General features: G+C 32.3%; 1 protein-coding gene across 2 annotated transcripts; it reads right to left on the bottom strand.

The window, feature by feature from the left end:
* Nucleotides 1-7,236: 7,236 nt before the first annotated feature.
* On the bottom strand, nucleotides 7,237-17,555 carry LOC110640170 (uncharacterized). Of its 2 annotated transcripts, XM_058151713.1 has the most exons (7): nucleotides 17,429-17,555; nucleotides 16,957-17,191; nucleotides 8,606-9,692; nucleotides 8,268-8,485; nucleotides 8,085-8,153; nucleotides 7,808-8,006; nucleotides 7,237-7,705 (listed from the first exon to the last, which is right to left on the bottom strand). In XM_058151713.1, exons 2-7 carry the CDS (start codon nucleotides 16,957-16,959, stop codon nucleotides 7,635-7,637), a joined length of 1,647 nt encoding a protein of 548 aa, XP_058007696.1. In that variant the 5' UTR covers nucleotides 16,960-17,191; nucleotides 17,429-17,555; the 3' UTR covers nucleotides 7,237-7,634. The 2 variants fall into 2 exon arrangements, with proteins under 2 accessions (XP_058007696.1, XP_058007695.1); XM_058151712.1 differs by having other exon boundaries at nucleotides 8,268-9,692.
* Between the last annotated feature and the right edge of the window lie 555 nt (nucleotides 17,556-18,110).

Genomic DNA, 18,110 nt, shown 5'->3' with positions numbered 1-18,110 from the left:
TCTTAAGAGACCATAGGTACTTACAGGAACTTTAATAAGAGTGGATGAAGGCTAAGCACTTACAAAAGTACTTGTAAAGGTATCAGATTCTAGGTACTTGTAGAGGTACCTGTAGAGGCACCTATAAAGACACTACTGATAATTTTTTAAAATGTCATATCTTTATCATTTCATACTTAGTCTTTTGAGTTTTTTTCTTATTCAATCAGCTTGTTAATGCTTATTTTTATGTTATTAGGTGTTTACAAGAGCATGTAAAAGCTTATGAAGCATAAAGAGGTGAATTAAACACAAAAAGAAGCAAAACACACATCAAGCATTTTAAGGCAAAAGGAGCTGCGATTTTGATGATGACTTAGCCAATGACAAAATAGCTTAGAGGTATCTTATTCATGGTATTTGGAGACTAATGGTGAAAAACGAACAGATTCTGACATCAATCCATGTTAAGCTTCTTTGTATAACTGTAATGGAGCTTGTATGTGATCCACTATTTAAAGTGTGAATCTAACCTTATGGGCTTATATGAACCTTAATTGATATATTTTGAGATGATATATGAAAAAAGAGAGTAATTGGGCCAGATTACATTAAGGGTCACATGTTAAATATGTTTGGGCTCTTTGTGGTTAGTTATGTGAGACTAGGAGTTAAGGCCTTAATTGGTGGGTTTAATTATTTTATTTAAGGCCCAAAATAAATAAAATAGAGGTGTGTGGGTCCCCAAATTTGTGCAAGCTGTAGATCTATATAAGGAGAGTTTTTTTTAACTTGTTTTCCTACTTTAATTAGGATTTTTTAGAGAGTTTTAAGTCAGAATGCAACTAGGATTTTCAAATCAGATCTGAAGTCTTAATTAACCTATTTTTCTCTATAAAAAGGATTCAAAATATAGATCAAGAGTAATAAAAAAAATTTTCTTATACTCATAGTGGCCAAGTTCTCTCTTTATGCATTCAAAGATATGAACTGTTTGATCTAGTTGCTAGTGTGATTTCTTCTCCGTCTTTTGGCTTGTGGAGTACTTCTACATCCTTTGAAGTGTGCAGCATCATCATCAACATTAGATCCAAGTTGTTCAAATTACTTTTAAAAGGGTCAGCAAGCTTTTCTCTCTTCTTTTGTTAATTTGTTTATGTTTAAAGTTTTTAGTTATGTGTGAGTAGTTTTGTAATTCAGTAGGAAGAGAGTTGAAGCCATGGAACATATTGTCGTGAGACTTTGATTTAAGTTTAATAAAATCCAAATTTGTTCTATATTGAGTACTACTTTTCTTTTGCTTTATGTTATCAATGTTGAATGTATGGTTAGTTAGGATGGCCAACTAATTAATTATGCATGGAAACATATTGCTAAGTAAAGATAATTTGAGTATATAATAGCTTGAATAATCTGACTACAAGTAGCACATGATGATTCATTTCATTATAAAGATGAGTGTCTAGGTTGAATGAACCATGCTGAATGAGTTTGTTACCTTGAATTAGGATGTCTTTCTAATGATTAATGCTACCATTAAACTTAATTATAAGCTGCTCTAGTTTTAGATTGAGTGCGATGGTAAGGGATTAAGTGTAGAGCACTTCCTGGCTAATCTAATCTGTATGGAAAGATAAGAAAGTTGTTAACTTCTATAACCAATTTACTCAATTGAATAAGTTTGCATCTTTAGTCAATGATTGATACATATTACATGGTAGATACACTCTCTCTACTAAATTTGTTGCACTCTGATTGTGTTGAGTATTCATAAGTGTCAGTAGCCTTAGTTTATATTTTAGCATTATTAGTTTAGCTTCAGTAGATTAGCAAATACAAATCAAAATCCCCCTTCATTTTACTTTGCATATTTAGTTGATAGATTAGATATTTATTTTGTCTATTTTAAGTTTCTTTTGTTAAATTATGTCTCTAAGATCTATTTTCTTATTTGCATTTGCTCATTCCCTGTGGGATCGACCTCTGCTTACCCTATATACAAGTAGTTTAAGTAGAATATTTTTAATTGGTGCATTCGACATGCATCAACTATAGGTCAACAAAGGTACCTAGGGAAACATATAATATAAAAGAGAGCAAGATTCATCCAGCAGGCGCAAAAGTGACAGAAGTACTTGCACCAGACCAGGTGCTAGTACTTAAATGCAGGACCCTGCAGCAAAAGGAACCAGATGTCAAGGTACTGTAATAGGAGAGCTGATACTCAGTGGAGCTGCAGGTACCTCCAAGGTGGTAGGTATTTCCAAGTAACAATAGTTAAGTAAGAAACACAGGTACTGACATACAAGTTCAAAATATAATACTTATATTTAACAGAAACAGATAATTTGTAGGTATCAACCAATATATTATGGGTACTGACTAATACACTGTAGATATCAATCAGTATATTATCAGTAACTAAGCAGCTGCATGTAAAATTCCTTAATCTAAAAACAATCAACATAACCTATTCACATTCATAGCAAGATCAACATCAAAAGAGTAATGAAATGTTCAAATCTTACCTAAATCAGGATAAACAAGAGCATAAGGAATGGTGTGGCGCCAATCAACAATACAAAGCTGATGAATGAACAACTGCGCGATGTTTGTTAGACAAGGAGAAATTAGTGTGTCGAAATCATGACATGGAATGGCAGTAGATGATTACTTCGAATCGTAAACCGATGGCAAGGTTGGGGCGTGGCATTGTCAATGGAATGAATAGTAGATGCTAGTGTGGATTGATCGATGAAGGTGGGACGATGACAAGAATGGGATGATGCCGATAGCTTGTTAGTGATGAACAGAGTAGTGCACTGATGGGAAGGAAAGAAAGAAAAAAGAAAAAGAGAGAAAGAGAGAGAGGGAGAAAGAAGGAGAGGGAAAGAAAGGAAAAGTTATTTATTGGTTTCCCTTGGTTGGATGGTGGTAACTGAGAGAATGAAAGAAAAATAAATTAGCTTTAAGCACCCATTAGAAAGACAAATCTGCAGTAATAAGAAGTTTGTAGTAATTAGAATTCAATGAGAATGGTGATTTGCAGTGATTAGAGTTTTATAGGAAATTGAACTCTTATTGGAGAGAGTTAGCTTAAATTTCAAATTCTCAAGAAGATCACAAGAGATGTTAGATTATTTTTTGAACTTTAAACAACAAAGAGATGAGCTAAAATCAGTTCTTATCCACTCACAATAGCTTAATTAGCCAATTCAGGTGCGGGGGGCAATTGTTTACACAAAAAATAATCATTTTATTTATTAATTATTTTTATGCCTAAGAATTAATTAAATTTATTTTTTGTCAAATTAATTTAATTAATTTTATTTTATTAATTAATTAATCTGTGGCCTGAGATAATTAATAATTAAATTACTAGTAATTATTGGATGGTTATCTGAAAGAAGGGAGTTCATCAAGCTGTCCCAAGCAATTTCAAGGAGTGGGCAGGTGACTATAAGTAACTACAGAACATGACAAAGTGTGTTCCAGAGTCTTCCAAGAGTCTTCTAGGTACCTACAAACAGAGCTATAAAAGCTAGATGAGCAGCAATGTGGAAGCCCCTAACAACATCAAACAACAATAATCAACTAGACTTTAGCGGTCTTTTATCTTTATTTTATCAGTCTTTTATTTTCCAAAGCTCTTGTATTCAATTTCAAGCTTTGTTCTTTCCTTTTAAGCAATTAAAACATTTAATTCAAGTTCACTTACCTTTAATTACTTATGATTCATGAGATTGATGAAACTGTGTATAGTAAAGTCAGTTTCCATAATCATTTGATTCGAGAAATCAGAGCGCAATCCTAGGTGATATATTCAGTATCTGGCATGCCCGCGCAACCATAAGCTGTTAGACAGTTAAATTGCTTCCCAAAAAGGAAACAGTCTATTTGGTATTGCTGTAGGAAATGCTATTGAGAAAAGCATTTTTTTAAATATACTAGTTAGATAATATTAAAAAATAATTTAGAATTAAATTTAATAAAATTTAGCTATAAGATATTAAAATAATGAAATAATTTTTTTCAAACTATTTTTTTTCAATAGCATTGAAAATAGTTTTTTTTTTTTTTTTAAGAAAAGTAGTTTTAACTCTTCAACTTTAATACTAAACAAGCATTTAGAGGAGGGATTGAAGATATATATACCGCAATATAATAAACTTTTAATATTCAATTAGATCAAAATTAATAAAAAGAAATATACTATTTATACATAGATCTACCATTTCAAGCAATATCTCCTGTTTGTAAATTAAAATTTTATAAGAATTCAATTCAATTTATTTATTTTTAGTCAAATTTTTTTAATAAATTAAAAAAAATCATTTGAAAAATAAAATCAAATATGATTGTATGAGAATTCTATTGAATTTTTTTCTTAAAAATAATTTATTTCAAAGAAAGTTCACAAGAATTAAAAGCTATGAAAAATCCCAGCCAAGAATTCCTCATCATTTAGGCAAGTTTATTATTTCAATTTTATTACATTTTTTATTAAAACTTTCAAGTGGGATATATAAAAGAAAAAAAATATATATATACCATAATCAAATCCAATATAAGTTTGAAAAAAAATGAAATCTAGTTCAAGAAGTGAAAATTCAAGCATCAAACACAAATACAATGCTGTCTACTCCAATCTTACTGCGTTAAGCTTCATATAATAAACAGTTAAATCCCATCAAATCCCAAATTTGATGGCAGTGGAAGCTAATTGATTGATATACCACTCCCCACTACTGCCTACAAGTAATTTAACATCTTAAATCTTCATCATTTACCTTGCTCTATATCCAAGCCTGCACCCCAAATCTGAAATCCAATTTACGACCCTAACATTAATTACTCTAATAACTGTCAATTTTTTTATTAGCGATTAACGGTTAGATATTAAATATTAGTGATTAGCTATTTATACAGTTATTTAAAGCAAAATATTTGATAAAAATAGTTATTAAATTAACAGTTAAATATAAAAATAATAGTATTATCTTATTATCCCTAAACAAAATACTTCCTCAACCTGATGACTAACTTTTCATGAATCACTCCATCAACCTCTAAATATTAGTATAAATATCATGCCACTAAACAATATAAATAAGAAAAGCAGTATTTTAACTATAATCAAAACACTAAACGCTACTTATTAATAAACATGGCCTACAACCGCTCAACTCTTGTCAAGAACTCATTTTATTACAATCTTGTATGATAAAATTTGGGAGTTTAGGATTACCAACAATAGTAGAGGCAGAGCAAAAAAAAATAAGCTGGTACAGAGTTAGAAAAAAAAAATTGTTTTGCTCAATTCAAAGGAAAAAATATTATATATAATAATAAATTATAATAATGTACACAAAATTTCAAATATATAATAATAATTTAGTAAAAAAAGAATTTCATAAAATAATGAATTGTTTAATCAATAAAATATGTAAACAAATTGAAGAAACCTTACTCCAATTTATCTTCAAAAAATTTCGACTCAAAGTTTCTTCTGCTTAAACAAAAATTTTGCACCTTAGTATTAATTCCATGTCTTATTTTATGTCAAAGAAAAAATTTTATATTATGTGACATGATTTTAATATCGTTAAATTAAAATTTTTTAATGAAATTAATAATTTTTATTTATATACGAAGTACACTATAATATCGGATAACCAATTGCACTTATAGTTATAGACGTCTCAAATTAATTAAATATAATTAAAATAAATCAACAACTAAAGAACAAAATGATTGCATGCTAATTTTAATATAATGGGCATTAAGCATTGGTCACCATGGAAATGCTACGGCCACAGAATGAGCACCTCTAGTGCTGTGGCCGCAAGTAAGAAATATTGTAGCATCATAAAAGAAAGAGACCTTGGATGTAACTAAATTCTGTAAAATGTTCAATTTTGCTCGGAAAATTTAATTTAATTTATTTTTAATTTAAATTAATTTAAAATTTTTAATTTAAACTTAATTTAATTCAAAATTTAAAAATTTATGAATTAAATATTTTATTTTTTATTTAAATTAAAATTTAAGAGTTTCAATTTCTTAATTTTTAGATTAAATTTATTAATTATTATTTTAAGTTTTAAAATTAAGAAGTTTAATTTCTTAATTTCATAATTTTTGAATTAAATATTATTTAGTTCAATTTTATGATAAAATTCATTTAAATTGTAAATAAATTTTACCATACAGTACATTCACAAATGAATTTCTTTGTTTGGTATATTTATATTAAATATAAAATTTATTTTAAATAAAATAAATTTTATATTTAAAATAAATAAAATAAAATAATATATAATAAGAAGATAATTCTATCACTTGAAATATATATAATTTTAAGTTAAGAATTCATTCGTAAATTTTATCAATTTTGATAAAATTTAGTTTTGTTATAATAAATTTTACGAAATTAATTTTTAAAAATTTCAAATTTTAAATTTACATATGAATTCCGCAAAATTTTATAAATTTCATTTATAACAAACACTACCTTAAAATTAAAATTTTTAAATTAATTTAAACAAAAATTTAAAATCAATTAAATTAAACTTTTCCAAGTACAGGATTAAATTTAGCTTTAAGCCAATTGAATTCCAATTTGATGCTTATAAAAAAAAAAAAAAATTCCGATTTGATGCAGAGAAATAATTTAGCACACATGTGAAACTCTATAAGGTGTGATGGAACAAGTGGAACTAGATTTTGTTCCTAATTATTAAGAGTGGAGGATACTCATTAGTGGTGGAAATCTAATTGCCACCCAACAAGTTAAAAATAAATAAATAATGGAGCCTTGACTTTACGAGTAATTGATAGACCACTAAAGGCTTGTCGTCAAAGATCAGTTCATGTTTACCAAATCAATAATGTTGTTGCTGAGCTACTTATTGTAATCAGAAATTAACATCTTAAACTACAGTTTATGATTTGTTCAAGTCAATTTATAGGGTTATTATATTTAATGCTCGATCAGTGACCACCACAACTTCTTGTTGCAGTATACTGCAGCAACTACTTATTCCACCGATTCCTATTAGTTTATCACCTATGATAGGCAATTCTCAACATGCTTTTGTGTGTATTCACTTTGATTCACTATTAATTGGCGGGATCAATTAATCAAAGCAAACTGGATAATCTGGAACAAACTGAAGAACTCGCTAGCATTCCCATTAATATGTACCATGGGGTTCATATGGTCGCCCTACAACGAGGCCACTCCAGCAATGGTGATGTCGCAGAAATTGTCGCGAATTTCATTCAATCTATCAAAGAGAATAGTTCATCTTTCTCTTTCAAGTAAACTCAGTATCGTCAGGTTAGTGAATAGAGGATCAGTAATGCTCCCCAAAGGGGCTTGTTGCATGACTTCCATCAAAACACTTTCACCTCAGCTAAAATGGAGATGGCACCTCTAGTGCCAATTACACACATATATGATAGTTAACTCTAATTTTTTTTAATTCTCCGAAATTAAATTTTAGATTTTTTTTTAAGAAAAATATACAAATCTAATAAACATTGTCTCCTCAAAATTATTAAAATCCCAAAGCAAGTCGATAATTTACCAAATATATATGCTGCTATGCACAGAACACACGGCCACATATTCCAGGGTTAGGATCTTCATCTCAAGATGGCATGGCAACTTCATCCTTTCCATAGATACGCTGAAGTTCACGGGTGGCAGCTTGATATGATGCTAATTAAAAAAAGGGAGAGAAACTTTGTGAGAAAGAGAATAAAGCATATTTCCCTTTTACAATTGGGTTCAATTCATGTAAAATTCCTATAAATGCATTACCTTTCCAGCTACGAAAATTCTTCTGATTAATAGGAGACCCAGTCATATTTTGGATTGCATCAAACAGCATCTCCTGAGGAGTGTTCTTCAGCTCCTGAACAACTGCATAAATGGTCTTCCCATTCTCAAAGTAAATATGATTGTTGGGGTGCTTGGTCTTGCAGCTAGCATGACGCTCAAATTCATAAGCATTCAGAGCCTGTAAAATGCATTTGTCATGTTTCGAGCATACTTATAATTTTAATCAGAGAAGCTAAAACTATTGTGAATTAATTACCTTCGAGAAGTTGCACTCCTGGCAACCACATAAATACCCAGTCCCCTTTATAATTCCTTTAAGATTTTTCTGCCAAGCAAGAAGGTTAATACATTTCAAAAGAAACTTACTTGGTGAACCATTCACATTCTCTCTAAAAACTTACGAACATTTGACACATGATATATGAATCTCAATTCTCACCTCCCTTGACCATGAAACATATTTAACTGGAACCCCATCGAGCATGCCAGTCGATGACAAACTTTTGACATTTGAAGGGAAGTTGTTTGGAGGAACCTTCTTAGACGTCTTGGCATCTTTGCTCTTGGGGGCCATATCAAATTTTGAATTAGCTTTTGGGGCATTATTTACAGTTGGATTTGCATTTGACTGAACAATATCTTTTGGGGCAGGTACTCCTGAAGTTTGAGCTGAGTTCTGATTACCCATTAACACATCATATCCACTAATAATAGTGCCAGAAGGATTTGCATCTGGTTCATCATGAAAGCCTCCAAAAGATATGGTATTGTTCTCACCTTTGTTAAAGTTGTGATCCATGGATAGAATATTGGAATCTTCTTTGTCCTGGGCAGAACAGATGGAAGTTATGATGGAATCTGCCTTGTCATAGCTGGAACCAATGGATATGATACTATCATCTCCCTTGCTATAGGAGGGAGTGGGACCCATAGAAATGAAATTCTCATTTGCTTTATCATAGGTGGATCCCATTGAAATGAAATTTTCATGACCCTTGCTAAAGGAATGAGCCATTGATATGACATTGCTATCTTCCTTTTCATATGATTGACCCATTGTGATAAAGTTGGCGTCCCCCTTGTCAAAGGTCTGACCCATTGATAAGATATTGTCATCTCCCTTGTTATAATTGTGTCTCATCGATATGAAATTTTCACCCCCCTTGTTGAAGGTTTGGCCCATTGAAATGAAATTGCCATCTGCCTTGCTGAAGTCGGCACCAACTGAAATGGTATTCGCCTCCCCATTATTATAAGTTGGACCCAAAGATATGGCATTGCTTTCATGCTTACTATAGGTAGTGCCTATTGAAATTTCATTGTTTTCTCCTTGACTATAGGAGTGCCCCATGGATGCAGAAATGTCATTGCTGGAGTCCCTAACTTGATTGATTTTAACTTTTCTGATTCCACCAAAACTGAAACATCCCGAGGGATCCTCAATGGAATGAGACATAGATAAACCCATAGAGGAATTGCTACCATATTGATCATTGAAATCCTTTCTTCCCATATTTATGTTCATATTTCCACCAGCAGCAGAAGGAACATTTCTTTCAACCATATTGCCGGTCCGCACAGCCTCAGACCCAAACAGGCGGTCACTGAATTGCCCTGAAACTGATTGAAAACTGGAAGCATTATGCCATGGAGAAATGTTCATGTGAGAAGTTCCCAAAACTGGCCTATTACCAACAGCTTCAATTGCTTGCTTTTTGTTGCTGAATAATTCTGGTCCACTGGTATCCATAAACCACTGATGTCCACGCTTTGGTTCAATTCTTGTGGAACTATCATAACCTATCTCTCCATCAGTTAGACACCCTGCTTCTCTTGACATCCAAAAGCTTTTGTGCTGGAAAGACTGCAGAAACAATTACGCAAAACAAGTCTCCAATTGAGTGACATAAGTTGCAAACTTAAAGCAGCAAAAGTTGCTAAGAACAGAAACTGAGAATCAAAATTTCACAGGTTAATACAAAGAGGGGAATTATAATTGGAAAAATATGAAACAATCCAACTCATGCTTCATTTGTTAACAGAATAATGGACCATAATCACCACAAGGACATGAGTTAACTAGAGGCACTTGCTTTTCAATGCAATTTTAGAGGCAACAGATTTTAAATCCACAATTTTTCTCTGAGACTAACCTATGCAGGTTAATTTTCATCAGTCCTATACTTGTATTAGCAATATTATCAATCTCTCATTCAACTATTGAAAAATAAAATACCAAAATACGATCATGTAACTCAACATAATGTTTATGAAGATACAGGAAAACATCCTCTGCCACTTCAAAGTTAAACATAACCGATGAAAGAAATTCTTTCCCGAGAATCATTTGAGGAACATGCCAACATGTGGCACAACAAGAACACTACACTAGTAGATCCACATAAAATCAGATTCCATTTTAATGTTTAATTCACAAATAGTGCAATATATTTAATTTGCTTATTTTGGAATTACACACACACACACTTACCTACGAGCATCAATGTGCAAGTTTGTGTAAGCCCTACTAATTAGTCGTCCATGAAGACATTAGTTTGAATTTTCACCATGGATACCAGAAACAGACAAAGTTTTGACTCTGACTGTGTGTTCCAGACATAAGAAAAGGATTGGATGAGTATGTTTGTGGTTTTATAACACATCTTTTAATGCAACTATGAACATATGATCACACTTATGGGATCCTATTGACAAGAAGTTTAAGGCTATATTCAGGATAATTATTTATCGTATCTAAATTAGTTAATTCATTGAGGATTAGATTTACCTAAGGATCAAGATTTTTCATTTTTAAGGTTTTATGGCGCATCTTTCTAAAATATAAGCTGCAGGAGCAAAGCAATGGATGTTTTCTTTACAAATAGACTTATTGTTGGGTGCAACTTCACATTCATTTTGAAGCTAAAAAAATTGTCTGATTTAGCACCTTAAAAGGAACAAAAAAAAAAAAAAAAAGATTTCCCTTTGTTTCCTCACATAAATATGAGGGCTTCCATGTATTACTACCTGTACCTCATTGCATTACCAGCAGCATCAACCTTGTAGAAATCACATAGACACTTACATAGAATTGGTTTGACATCTCATGTAGAAAGCAACACTACAAAGCTTATCAACTCAATGAATTGAAAACAACAAAAATATAATCACTTATAATGAACTGAGGTTTGATTCTCGCATCATGGATAAAAATTTTCAAGAATTGTAGCTGTGAAGCTGCCTATGAAATGTTTGATACAGGCTATGGGATCCATTTCTCAACCATTTCAAGCAAAAAAGATGTTGTACTCTCGCTGACACAACAGTTACTCAGAGAAAGATTCAGAGTCCTCTTAGGGTTGACAAAAATAATTTACTAAATGAGGGTCCTGGAGGTGATTAATTTCCACACAAGTTGCAAGTTTTGCATGGCTTTTTTAATATGCTTTTACGGAAGGGAGACAAAGCATAAATGCAGATCATTGATTGCTAGCGAAGTTAAGGAACAGGAGAAAAGGGTGATCTCTAACCTTTATATGGAGAAGGCTAATGAAACTGAATGTTGGAGTTTCCATTTGTGTCCTAGAGAGGATGAGCATTTTAGGAATCTATGATGTAATTGTAAACCTACTTTTCCTATCCAGTATCGGCAATTTTTTTTTTCAGAAAAACAAGGAATTTATTGATAGAATAAAGAGGAAATGATTACAAAAGAAGAGTAACATACCATCTTCTAAATAATTGCCAAAGGAAGAGGAATAGAAGAAGAAAAGCTCTCCCATATTGTTGAATATAGCCAAACCCATTATCATTAACCCATATTGAAATTAAGAAGGCAAGGAAATTCCCATAACACCCACACAAGTAAAACTAGATGTCTACAAATCCTATCGTCCTTCCAATTTCAGAATTTCCAGCATCCCCTTCTTTACAAATACCTAAACATCAATTTCAATATTTCTTCCAAGCTTGGAGGAGAAACTATTCCCTAAAGAAACCAAAAAATCAATTCCAAATTGGCCAGGGAAGAGAGCAAAGCAAAGAAGTGAATGTAAGTTTTAGTAGAAGAAATACATAACATAAACATCCAGTGATAGAGCTTTAATAGGTCTACTTATGTGCAACAAATCTTATCCCACTAAGGACAACTGACCAAACAAAAACCTCAACTTTAAATGGATCTCAACGATTTTCAAATAGAATCACCGAGGAAAAGGAGTTTATTTGTAAGTTGAATAAAAAAGTTACGAAAGAACTTTATAATTGTCCATACTCGAAATTCTCCTATCTACTACAAAGAACGAAGAAATAAGGTTGTTAATTAAGCAATGAAGTAATATCCCTTATCCCTTACCATTTTATTTGGTTCTAATCTAATGGAGGTCCTAAGCAAAAATACGGAAGATGGTGAAAGAAAAAGACTATTGAGGACTCTTCAAACAAATTAGGAGAATAGGGCAATCACAATGTCTTGTATTCATTTGTCCTGAGACATTATTATATTTTGTTGTGAGGAGTCTGAGTCTTTTGACAATGCCATCAGTATGTTTCACTTTGCTTTGAGCCTTCTGAGCTTAAAGGGAGTAGGGAAAAATATAGGTTGCACTAATAAAGATACTGATGGCAATTTATTAAAACTGTTATGTAGGATGCCAACCTTTTGACTTATTTAGGTCTTAAAGAAGTTTATCTTGAGGCAAAATCCATTGGATCCTATTAAGGAGAAGTTCAAGAAAAGGCTAATGGGAGGAGGCACTATCTAGGGGAAGAGACTTATTTGTGTTAAGAAAAACCTCCTCCAACATCCTGCTTTGTCATAGTCCCTTTTCCCCTCCCAAGTTCAATAGGTCAATATCTAGAGAACAAATTAAGAAGGATTGTACAAACGAGGATGACGAGTTTGAATATGACCAACTAGGAACTAGGAAGGGATCATCAAGTAGCCCATTTCATAAGACAGGGACAAAACGAATTCCTTTTCTTATTCGCTAAATGCTCCTTTGGGTTAAGTAATCATACTAAATTAATGAGGGGGAAAAAATTAAAGAGGGTGAGAAAATCTTTTTCTCCTTTGTGCTTTTTAAGGCAAGGATTAATGAAGCAATTCTATTTTAATATGACAATTGTGAAACAATTCTCTATTACAATCCAATTCTTTGCTAGCTTGAGATAAAGATAATTTGGTTAGTTCACCATTGAACCATATAAAGAAAAATGTTGCCATGCATGCAAAATTTATCTTTTACTTTTATCATTGGGAATTAGGAGCCTAGGTCTATCTTAAACTATCTGTAAGCTCTAGTCAACAAAAGAAAAAGGCAAAGTTAGCCATTTAATGTTAAGTATTTTATTGTCAATTAAGCAACAACCCCAAATTTGATGTGATCCTTAATTTTCATGGACAAGAATTTGGAAGAGATATGCTCCCTTCAAGGTAGTTTTTGCATGGAAAGCAACTTCAAAGAGGATTTTATATATATACATTAACAATCTTGCAAAGATGCAAGATTTTGGTTAACAAATGCTCCCCTTGAAACACACAACTTATCATGTATCTAATAAAAAGATGTTTTATTATATAACGTGTATGACTAGAAAAACGCATATATATCACGTATCTAATATTGTTCAAAATCATCTAAGAAATACCAAAACAACTTGAAACCCAAAACTATTGCTTTAGGGTTTGATTGGCATTATTGTTGTAGTTTTTGTTGAGAAAAGCAAAATCTTTTACATTTCGATTAGTGTAAATTAAAATTTGTTATTAAGCTAGATTAGATATATTTTGATCATTAAAACACTAATAACTAAATAATAGTTTCAAACTGCCTTTTGTATAAAAAATTAATTAAAAAAAAAAAGTCTCAACTTTCAACTTCAATGCCAAACAGACTAAAGTTCTAGGTATCTTTTAGGAATATACAATACAAAATTGAGAGGGTCCAAGAAGCATCAATTTGAGGAAAAAGAAAAAGGAACACTATTTCATCAAACAAGTAGAACAATCCTTGCTACATAGGTTGCAAGAAATTTCAAAGTTAGTTTATGGAGAAGAATTAGGAGCAATTGTACACGTCTTGATGCAACAGAATTTAGGGTGGAAAAACTTATGAAGGTGTTATTTCTAGTGTGAAAAGGAACCCATACGAGATGCAATTGCAAACTTTGACTCCATCGAAAGAGTGATTTCAGCTATGAAATGGATGCTCTATAGTTAAGATCCTAGCAACATGAGTGGATAACAATCCCTAGAAGCACTTGTCATCACTTGCACAAAAATGAATTAGCAGTTACGGTGACAGTCCTTTCTTTGAAATTTATTAGCAATTAGCAAAAAGCTAAGTGAATTCTTCCCTTACACCCTTGACAAAGGATCCCATGATAAAGTATATGAAAAGTTGGATTTATTCTAGAGTTTCAACTTTTTCAATAATGACGATCCATTTCGGTATCCTCACTAGGGAGAAAATGGTGATGAAACAAATTCATACATGATTGTGCTATAAGCGTACAAATGTTAAGAAAATGTACCACCTTCTTTATCGCATTTGCATGATCACTAGAGGAATACAATTTCTATTTTCTTTCACTTTTCAGCACTCATTATACCATAATTAAATTAGCAATAAAAAAGCATAATACCTTAGAAGCATCTTGATTATTGAAGGCAAAAGAAAGAAGTTAGAGATTTACATGGAAAAATACATCAGGCAATTAAGATTATGTAAGGATTTTATAGGAGTGTTTTTATTTCTTCATTTACAAGAACACTTGTTCTTTTCCACTTTTTTACCATGTTGTGGATCTTTAACGCAGCCCATTGATGTTATTGCAGTTTCAATTTTCTACTTCCCTCTTTTGTGCTCTCCGGTATACCTTACGCACTAGGGCTTCATCTATTGACATTAATTTCATCATTTGTTAATGCCAAGTATGCTTGTACTAATAGTAGTCAACATTCCCACATGACAGCCAGAATGCCTCCTTGGTTCAAAATGAAGGTAATCTTTTTATGCAGTTGGAATGTTATTGCAGTTTCATTTTTCTATTTCCCTCTTCTATGTTCTCTAGTATACTTCATGTCCTAGTGCTTCATCTATTGACATTAATTTCTTCATTTCTTAATGCCAAGTATACTTCTACAGATGTACTAATAGTAGTCAACATTCCTGCATGCCCACCAGAATGCCTCCTGTACAAGATGAAGCCACGCAACCCACATTGTCAAAAGGTCGGGCGGTAACACTAGTAGCAACATGTTTATATGCATGTACTTGGAACCTCTAAACTAGAACATGTTGCATATTCAAATCAAATAGTAAATGTGATGCTTTAGAGTACATTAAAGTTACAGGGGTAAATAAGAGGTTAGTCAATAAATGTATTACAATCATCCTTAGGGGCACAACATTAAGTATGACGATATTAGGGAGGTAAATGTTAGCTGACTCCTTAACAAATCCAATCCCACTGAAGTTGAACCTATATTACTGTTTCATTCAATCCAACCGAAGTTGAGCTTTCTTGCCTGCACCAATGCATACTCCAAGTTCCTTTCAACATTTGCTCTTACCTTAAATAGTTGATAAACTATATATTTGACATTGTTCAAGCTACATATACATCCGGGAAACAATTAATTACTCTTGTTAGAGCTCTTCTTGTAATTTCCACTTTAGCTCAATAGATTGCCATTGAACTTCTTCCATCAATTGAGCCATAGAACTATGACATTTAGCTCTTCAAAGGGATATTTCAGCAGGTTCATCCATGCATTTTGAAGAATACTGATGTTCATCCCATATTTGTAAATGTTGAAATTCGAATATGATGACTTCATAGCAAAACAGTAATATGCCCTCCTTTACTGGGACTTTTAAACTTGAAGGGATTTGAAAACGAGTGGAAGAAAGTAAAAATAGCCATTGGCATTTTTAGGAGGTGGAAGGATAAGCAATTGAGAGCCAACAGTTGGCATTTAGGACCCCAACTGTTAATTTTAGATGTTTGATAATCATAGCAGCTAGAGTAATGTTTCAAAATCCAACAACTGGCATTTCAAAACTTTAACAAAATGCTAGAAGTTGAAATTTTTAACTGTTAGCAGTTTGGGCCTCCAAACGCCTTTCCATTGCCAACAACTAACTACAAATAACAATCCAAACAGGCCTAAAATCTTGCAGGCTATGAAAGTTGATAAGAGTATGAATTAGGAAAAATGCTCCCACACAGGGACCATTTTTACTCTCTTAGGAGATATGAATCTTTTATGTCAAAAGACAGGTTCAAAATACAATTGTGAAAAAGCAAATCTCTTCACCAGATTTTCCTGCCTTCAAACTAATATATATATATATATATATATATAGAGAGAGAGAGAGAGAGAGAGAGAGAGAGAGAGAGAGAGAGAGAGAGAGAGACACACACACACTACTTTTCTTTAAATCACTCCAGAATAAATTTCAACTTCACTGGCCCACTAGAATCCTTCAATGGCCAGTAATGACATTATGCATATCTAATTAATTACTGAGAGAAGATGATCATAAAGGGCGTCATCTTAGTCCTCTAAAGGTCAGGATATCTCTGAATCTCTAAGGATTCTCCCAGAACCAAACAACCCTCCCTCCTCGCATTCCCCTCACCCCCGCGCCCAAAAAAAAAAAAAAACCCTCAACATAATAAGATTGTTGTTACAGCTCTCATTTATACTTACTCCTAAATCAAAACAGGAAATCAACATTTCCAGAAAGCAAATGTAAAGAAAATTGTAAAATCAGTCATCAGTCGACCCATTCACTTACTCTTCACACGATAGATGATGAAGTATAAAATATAAACAAATTACGAAGTTGGATAAATGGACCACTTATAATCATCATTCCCATAATTAAGACTCAAAACATCATTCCATTGCACCAAATAATTCAACCAATAAATAAGATAAAAACGTATTTCAGGTACGAAACTTTAAATATAGAAATCTAACACAAATTAATTTCATTCTAAATTGACAAACAGAATTCATAGAAAGCAGAACACACAATACAATAGTTAATGACCAGCTACAAAATTTAACACAGCAATTGCACTCACAAAGCTTCAATAAAGAGTTCCAAGCCTACCATTTTCGCTGCTATCCAATTCACAGACTCACTGAGTCGAACAAACCAACTCACTTGACTCGCTTCCCCTCTTCAGAGGAGTGTGATTCACACTCAAAAGCTCGAACTATTATCCCAAAGGAACCAACTGTACACCTTAGGACGCCGTTTTACTCACAGAAGCCATAGATAAAGATCGAGCTCCAGCCATGCAAAACCATACACACACTCCAAAGCTTCCTTCTACTCAAATTACCTGCACAAAAACAAACACCAAAACCTAACGATTTAAATAAACGAATGACAAAGTCAAGCTTCGATCGCACACAACATGCAGTAAAAGATCTGGATAGAAACTATTATACACTTTTACAGAGAAAGAGAGAGCTTCGGAATATCAAAAAAGTCCGTACACATTCATGAACAAATTATACAATATCAATGGAGTGAAAAAGGAAATTGAAGCGTGGGAGAGAGGTTTAAGCGGAGCTACCTTCGCCGGAGATATCGCCGGAGAAATATCCGGCCACAGAAAGAGTGAGGTTTTCTTCATTTTTTTTTTTTGGGGGAAAAGAAAAATGTGAAAATTAACAGAAAATGACTTCTGTTCTGTTTGAAGACTGCAGGGTGGAGAGTGTGGGTTTTGGAGAAGAGTGGTTTCTCACAAGAGAAGCGGACGCGTGGCTGCGTGATGCTCTAGCTCTCTGGTTGTCCGTTGATCTTCTTGAGGATAATTTAGGACCGTTAAAGAGGTTGCTGAATTTGGAGGGTTCTTTTATGGTAATGTCCACAAGGAAAGTACTGCGAACAATGTGTTGCCACTTGGTGCTTTTCTATTGGCTTCGATTTCTGCCGCTCGCTTTGGGATGGGTGATCCGTGGTATTTTCTTTAGATAAAGAAAAATAAAATTCATTGTCATTTAAAAAAATAATATTTTAAATATATTAATTAAAAATAATAAAATTTCATTTTGAACATAAATTTAATTATTTACTAAATACATATTTACACTCTTATATTATTTAGATTAATCCATTAAACACTTGAATTAAAGCCGTAACATATCCAATAATTAATCTTATAAAAATCGTAACACTCTGTCAATTTTATTAAAATAAATTTACTTTTAATCTTTATTTATCATAAATTATAAATTATTTTTTGTAAATAATAA

Source organism: Hevea brasiliensis, chromosome 8 (assembly GCF_030052815.1).
Source record: "Hevea brasiliensis isolate MT/VB/25A 57/8 chromosome 8, ASM3005281v1, whole genome shotgun sequence".
NCBI classification, from domain to species: domain Eukaryota; kingdom Viridiplantae; phylum Streptophyta; class Magnoliopsida; order Malpighiales; family Euphorbiaceae; genus Hevea; species Hevea brasiliensis.
This window is presented reverse-complemented; position numbering and strand designations above follow the sequence as displayed.